General features: G+C 38.2%; 1 protein-coding gene across 1 annotated transcript in view; it reads left to right on the top strand.

Annotated features, from left to right (window-relative positions):
* DCC (DCC netrin 1 receptor) overlaps positions 1-8,089 on the top strand; it is a 1,113,394-nt gene that overhangs the window by 1,051,489 nt on the left and 53,816 nt on the right. The window contains exon 25 of the mRNA XM_007935560.2: positions 4,030-4,146. Coding sequence (XP_007933751.2) covers positions 4,030-4,146 — 117 coding nt within the window. The remainder of the gene's footprint in view (positions 1-4,029; positions 4,147-8,089) is intronic.

Below are 8,089 nucleotides of genomic sequence, written 5' to 3'. Positions count from 1 at the left end.
TTGGGAAATAATGAAATGTGCCTAAATGAGTTGATTGCTTTTTGTTGAATCTTGAACAAAAGTTTTCTCAAGGCTATAAAATTTGAAACCATCCATACATTCTTGAGTTCCCTATTTCTAGGGGCAATTGAAAGTTGGTTCTGAATTTATTGTCAACTATTTTTTAAAAAGTCAGATCAGGGACACTTGAAGTCTGAAAATATTTAGTGTTCTATTACTGTGGCCTTGATTACCATGGAGATCAGCTGTCATCCCTATTTAATCATGTTTTATGATTGCTAGTTTAGTTTGATGGAGTGTCTGAAAGCCGTATTGGTATACCAAGTGATCACAGGAAGAAAGCCTACTGCATAATGAATTGGGGTAGAACAACCTGTGTCTAGGAATAACTCAGTGATCTAGAAAGTAGTTGTAAGGTATTCACTGTCCATGGGTCCTCATATTTTCCAAATATTTCTGAATTGTAGAATAATCAGCAAAACATTCTCATCAGCCGCTGTTTTAAAAGTGAATATTTTAAAATAGTTTAGCTATATGTAACTGGTTTACTGGACTTTCTCACCTCATCAGTATATAAACAAGAAATTCAATTACTGATTTTCAACTATGAATTATCAATTATTCCTTGTCTAGCCCTGAAATAATATGTCAATCAGATTCCCTCACTTTCTTGTTACTTTCAGTTATTAAACTGCAGTCTACTCCTGTTGGAAACTAACATCTGAAATTTCTAGTGAAGATTCTCCCCAATGACTGGCTATTCTTTTGGCTCTAGAGATTGGAGTCACAATTTGGTCTTTAAATCCTGTTATCTTAGAATGAAATGAGAGTCCCTCACCCCTTACCTTACCCCTTGTGTCTCCACTGTTCCTGGCTATGTCAGAGGACAGAGTTGGGTAAAGAGGGACAGAAATGAGAAAAGAGACAAGGAGGATAGTAATGGACAGTGTGAAGTTCTTCTCTTCTTTCCTGGTCTCTGTGACATCCACATTCTAGGTCTCTGATGAAGCACAAGTATGAATTCTTTATATGGCTGCATTGGATTCTTCACCGCTCATTTCCATGATGTATAACATCAGGCCAGGGCTTAACCCTTACCCACCAGGCCCAGTTCCATCTGTTAACCTCAAGAGTCCCACAGTGGACTTAAGTGTATTCCAGCAAGAGAACTCAAGTCCAATCTATTTCCAAGTGCCCTCTTGACCCACATGAATCTCATGCAACCCTAACAAGCCAATGGTGAGAGAGCATTTATTCTATCACGGCTCCTCTCTCAGTCTTGCTCTCTCAATTACCTTTTCCTCTGTTTAGGTAAACACAGGGCAGACCAATAAGTTTGCTGCCTGAACAGGTTTCCACTTAGAGAATGAATAAAAGGCAAAACTCTTTTTTTTTTTTTTCCATACAGCAGTTCACATATACTTTGTCTCATGACATTGACCACAGTTTACCACAATGCAACAGCTCCCCTCCCACTTCCCCCATAGTTACCTCTTCCCTGTGTCAATCCTTCCATGGACTCCTGCCCCCTGAGCTGTCTCCCTATGCATAAGCAGCCCTTCTTTCTCCCATGATTGTTCTCTCCAAGGAGGGTATCTACTTGAGGTAAATGTTCAACTCATAAAAAGGCAAAACTCTTTTGCAGGAAACTCCATACTATGCAAATGATTCCTTTTGCAGCTTTGGCCCTCACTGGACATCAGGAAGGGGAAGGAACCCCAGCTTCCCATTGGAGGGAATGGAATTGCTTCTGTACTCTCAGAAGGTTTTGCCAGTAACTTCTGGGACATCCCCTTCATGCCTTTTTCCTTCCTGATTTTTTATTAACTGAGGTTATGTCTGGGGACAGCCAGACAAGTTTTGATGTCTATTAATAAGTTTTGGGAGAGGCACAACCTAAAATATTGACTCTTTTCTTGAACTTGTGAAGGTACTTGTGCCTGTGTGTCCTCAATTCAAGGACTCTGTGGCAAACCCTACAGTAACAAGGAAAGTGGCACTGTGCAAACCAAAAAGATCAAACTCTGCCATCGACTCAATTTTGACTCATAACAACCATTCCTTGGGTTTTCAAGGCAGTAACACAACAGAAGTAGATTGCTCCATCTTCCTTCCAAGGAGTGGTTGGTGAGTTTGAACCACCAGCCTCTGGTTAGCAGTCAAATGCCACCCAGCAAGTCTGAGTTGTCCACATTCCACATTCCAAAGAAAGATGTGACTGTTGTCAGCACTGTTAGGGAGGTACCCCTAAGCCCTTGAAATAACTTTCCTGATAAGAGTGTCTTTGTTTTCCTGAGGACCTTGGGCCACACCAGATAGCCTGTGCTAACAATGAGATTTTGCTGGAGGTCTTGGACCATGTGGTATTAACTTGACCTCTGGAGGGGCTGGAGACTGAAGGCCAGCTTCATGAGCTCTCAGCCAGGCCATCATGACTGACGCTCAGAAAAAACCCTGATTACCTAGACTCAAGTGAGCTTTCTTGGTTGGCAATGTTCTATTTATGTTGTCAAATATTTTTGCTGAGAGAAATAAGTACTATCTGCATGACTCCACTTGGAGAAAACAATTAGAACTTTGTGCCCAGGTGTTTACTGAACTCTGTCGTATGATCATTTTTCAGTTACTGATTTTAATCTTTATCCTTTCATAATAATATAGTGGAATCATACGTATAGCAGCTTTCCTGAATTCTGTGAGTCCTTCTAGACAAATATTAAACCTGAAGGTGTTCTTGAGACACTCCCCCAAAAAACTGTATGCATTCAAAAAGCTTTTATTTTTTCTTTATATTAAGTGCATTTTGTGCTCTTGTGCTAAAAGAATAAACTCCACAACAGTGAATTAAAGGGCATCATATTCTATAATGGGGTTTCTGAACCATGGTAGACAACAAATAATGTGTTGCAAGTCTTATCCTGTGTTAAGTTCTATAAAAGGAGCTTTCCTACATTATCTCACTTAATCCTCTTGAAATAGTTTGAGTTAAGTTCTATCATCATTACTATATTATAGATGAAGCAACTGAAAGCAAAATAACATGCCCAAGATTTCAGACCCGACATCAGCCAGCCAGGACTTAAAATCAATCTGACTGCACAATAATGCTTTATTGAGTCCATTTCCATTAATTTACATAATAGTTTTAGACAAGTGTTTGTCTTGTTCTCTGCTCATGAAATTAGCTCTTTTAATATAGTCAGATATTAATTTGTAGTATTTGTATGTTAGTTGTGGAAAAGAAGATTGTATTGCTCTCTAGCTGAGTTAACAAAAAACTTGGCTGCTAACCAGAAGCCTGGCGGTTCAAACCACCAGCCACTCCTCAGCAGGAAGGTTGGGCAATCTACTTCCATAGAGATACAGCCTTGGAAACCCAAGGAGGGGTCGCTATGAGTTGGGTCTAACTTGATGGCACATAACAACTACAACAACAAAAATTACTTTATGCTTTTACTTGTTCTTTCCTACTCCTAGTGTCCAAGATATATGTAAACATGGTCATCTTACTTTTAAATAATATAGTTCATTTACAGTCTTTTTATAATAAGATTTAATGTCTTTGAGCCTGAAGCATTAGTTGTATAAATTGTCATGAATAGTGTAAATAGAATAAATATTATGGAACTGTTAAAAATTTTATTACTAACTTATTTATTGACAGATAAAGATATGCATATTGTTTTCTTAAGCAGGTTATAACATAGTATGTATAATATAATGCCACTTAAAATTTTATATATATATAAAACAAAACCTTGCACCCTCCCATTTTTGCATATACTTGCATATGCAAAAATTAAAAATAAATATAAAAATATGAATAGTGGTTTTTTATTTCCTGGATAATGAGATATGGCTAATTTTCTTAATGTTTGTACAATTGAAATATATCATTTAGGTAACAAGAAAGGAAATATTATTTGAAACATCTGTAAGACTATAAGGGTACTTGAGTGCCTAACTACAAAGAAAATGTTGTGTCATTGAAGGAAATACGTCTCTTAGGAGTATTGGTTTGTGTTTTAGGTCAAGACACTGAAGAAGCAGGGAGCTCCATGTCTACCCTGGAGAGGTCACTGGCTGCACGCCGAGCCACCCGGGCCAAGCTCATGATTCCCATGGATGCCCAGTCCAACAATCCTGGTGAGTTAAGATTGGTAACCCAGTAAAGAAATGAAATGCATTTTATTTGCAACTTGTCTTTAAAATGAACAATTATAAAAAAAATAAAAAAGAATTTTTCTCTAAAAATTTGGGCAAAAGGAGATAAGATAGAACAACCAAAACTATGTTGTTGCTGTTGTTGTTATGTGCCTTTGAGTCAGACCCAACTCATAGCTACCCTTCCTTGGGTTTCCGAGGGTATTACTACAGAAGTAGGTTGCCCAACCTTCCTTCTGAGGAGTGGCTGGGTTTGAACTGCCAGCTTCTGGTTAGCAGTCAAGTGCCTTAGGCACTATGCTACCAGAGCTCCTACCAAAACTATATCATTTGTAATAAGAAGGTCAGAATCTTTACTTTGATATTCTTGTGTTTGTTAATGCAACAGATAGGCTGCCCATTGACTAATAAGTAGCTACATATTTAAGGATTTCTTTAATTAATTATTATTATTATTATTTGGTAAAAATGTGAATTGATGTGAAAAGAACTGGAATTAATCTCAGTATTCTTGAATTTATTCCAGTTACCTTCCTTTTTATTTTTTTATTAGGTTAAATTTTTCTTATCTAAATAATGTAACTCCTTGAAAGCAAGTGTTACCAGATACCTACTTTCTACCTCTCCTTGTCAAAGTTTTCTGTCATCCTTCTATAGTCAATGAAGATATTAGTATCTAAGGATTACTTTCTTTCCAATTACTTCTATGAGCAATCTTGGTAATTACAATGTCCATGCAATCCAATGTCCTGGACTTTTAGTTCCTTTATGTTAACTGCAATGAAATTGGCTCCTTCCCACCTCAATTCATCAACTCCATGTCACACACTAAACCAATAATTGTGCCCACTATGAAATGTCAGTTTGTATCATCTTTTTTTTTCCTAACATCTTGTATATTTCCTGCTCACTTATTTTACTGAACCCTGGCCAATAATTCTTCAATCCCACCAACATCTCAAACCCATTAACTCTGCCATCTTCCCACTGTCGTTCATCTCTCATGTTCTCATTTCCCTCCAGACATAGAATCCAGACTCGTTTATTATCTTCAATCCCTTGCAAACACCCTCATCTTCCTTGCCTTTTTTCCCTACTCACCTTAATAAGCCTCAACCATGATTAAATCAGCTTTTCCATCAACTTTTACCCTGTATCATGATAGTTCAATGTGTCTGAAAGAACAATAACAAAAATAATAATGCTGCTCACTGTCTATTTATGACCACAAATCTAAGGTGAGCCCTCACCTGCATGAAATGCCTGAAATATTAGTCTAGTCATTCATTGTCTCACTTTAAAAAATGTATCATATTTATTCTTCACTTCAGATCTCCAAAATGCACTTATTTCCTTCCTCATTCTTGCTTCTTATAGCCCCAAGTAAAGAAAAATAGTCAGAAGATAGTATCCTTATCTTACTATTCTTGGAGCTCTGGTAACAAAGTGCCTAAGGCACTTGACTGCTAAGCAGAAAGCTGGCAATTCAAACCCACCAGCCACTCCTTAGAAGGAAGGTTGGGCAATCTACTTCCATAGTGATACTGCCTCAGAAACCCAAGGAGGGGTCGCTATGGGTTGGGCCCAACTTGAGGGCACATAACAGCAACAACATCTTATTCTTATCTACTAACCCACCTGTACTGCATATTTTTCTTGGTATGAGTATTTCTGCCAATGCATTGAAGAAAAGTCAGTCAGCTCAATAAAATACATCAATGAAACCAATAACCAGATCCCTCACATCATGTCTTCCTTCTCTCTTCCTTATTTCATTTCAGGCATGCACAACGTTTCCTGTTCCTTGGATAATAAGCACATTCTCAACCCAGTGCCTTGCACTTTCTGTTCTCTTCACCAGGAATACTCTATTCATGGATATTCACATGACTTATCTCTCACTTCATTGAGGTCTATGCTCAAATGCCATCTCTACAAAGAGGTCTTCCCTGACCCATCACTTAACCTAGCATCCCCTGATCACACACTAGCCTCTTTGTTCTGCTCTCTTTTCTTTTTGTAGTGTTAGCCTTTATTGAAATACTACATGCATTTGCCTGTTTATTTATTGTCTGTTTCCTATATTAAAATATAACCTCAATGAGGACACGGATTTCATCTGGCTTGATTACTTTGTATCCCTAATATTCAGAGCAGCACATGGCACGTGGTAGGCCATCACTCAATATAATTTAGTCAAATGAATTAATTACGGTTTTTTTTTTTTTTTCTACTTGGAGTGATGCAAATGGCTAATGCACTAGCCCACTAACTGAAAGTTTGGCAGTTCAAGTCCACTGAGACCTCAGAAGAAAGGCCCAGAACAGAAAACTACATCCAGGAAGAAGCCAGTCATTGCAAACCTTATGGAGCATAGTTGTCCTCTGACACACATGGAATTGCCATGAGTCTTAACTGAGTATGTTAGGTCTCCCTTATTCTCCATCCAGTACATATTCCCTCAGTTTTACTCTCCCTCTGCTGTCAAGTCGATTCCAACTCGTAGAGACCCTATAGGACTGAATAGAATTGCATCATGAGGTTTCTAAGACTGTATATCTTTACAGAAGCAAAATACCACATCTTTCTCTTGCAGACCAGCTGGTGAGTTTGAACCACCAGCCTTTCCATTAGCAAACAAGCATTTAATCACTGGGCTGTCAGGGGTCCTTCAATTTTACTATAACAAATGCAAAAACTTATATGACATGTACAATATGTGCCAATTGTTCAACTCATGCAGTGGATACCATTATTCTGACTGTTTTACAATGAAAGAACTCAGACTTGAAGAGTTACTTTAAGCTCATGGTCACACAGCTGGTAAGTGGCAGAGCTGTTATTTGGACTCAGAAGTTCTGGCTTCAGAATTCTGAGCTCTGAGTCATTATACCCTAAGCTGTGATGCTCCGTGAAGCTATTGTCCTTTTTCTTTCATTCCTTTCACTGCACAGAGAGAGTATACTCTTGGCTGCCACTGACTCTTTTTTTCCCTCCTCTAGCTATTTCCCTCTTGCAACTAAGTTCTATCTGTGCCAATCTTCTATAGCTTCCTTCTCAAAAATTATTTTGCTTCAGAATTTCTGCATGGCCTTTCTGTCCCAGACATAACTTCATCATCTAATCAGTCCCCATATCTTGTTGATTTTTCTTTCACAAAATCTCTTGAAGCCTTGGCTGCATTCCTATATTGAAGAATCAGAATTTTATTCTCTTCTTTATGACCTCACATCTGAACTATCAAGATTGCTTTATACTTAGTCTCTCTGTCTCTAGCATCTCCCAGACTCTTATCTATTCTGCTTGCCAGATTTCTGCCTAAAACAAGAAGTTAGATACTGCATTCCCCTCTATAAATCTCTCCAGTGGTTCCCCATAGTCTGCCAAGACATAAACTACAAACTCCTCATCACATCAGATCTGAACTTAGTTTCTAGTTTCCTGTTGCTCTACCCTTACACACACTCTATGCTCTTGTCAAGAAAGACTAATTGCTAGTCCACAAATATGCATTACCTCTTATTGGTTTTTCCCTCTGCATACTTCTTTCCTTTGGAATGTCTCAGGGACTACAGCTACATAACAAATTTCTATATGCCTTTCAAAAACCAGAGCATATATTGATGGTCTCAGAAATTCCTTCTTTTCTGATTACTCCATCCAGTAGTGATACCTTCCTTTTTCATATTTGAATAGCATATTTTCATACCACTTTTATGGCATTATTGCACTGCCTCGTATGATTAGGTATTCAAGTACAAATCTTCCTTCCACTGACAGATTGTGGATTACTTCATGATCAGACCAAACCAAACTCACTGCCGTCAAGTCAGATGCAATTCATAGCAACCCCTCCTTGGGTTTCCGAGGCAGTATCACTACAGAAGTAGATTGCCCAATCTTCCTTCCAAGGAGTGGCTGGTGG

This window comes from Orycteropus afer, unplaced genomic scaffold (genome assembly GCF_000298275.1).
Source record: "Orycteropus afer afer isolate SDZICR_OR568_19922 unplaced genomic scaffold, OryAfe1.0 scaffold00029, whole genome shotgun sequence".
Taxonomy (NCBI): Eukaryota; Metazoa; Chordata; class Mammalia; order Tubulidentata; family Orycteropodidae; genus Orycteropus; species Orycteropus afer.
This window is presented reverse-complemented; position numbering and strand designations above follow the sequence as displayed.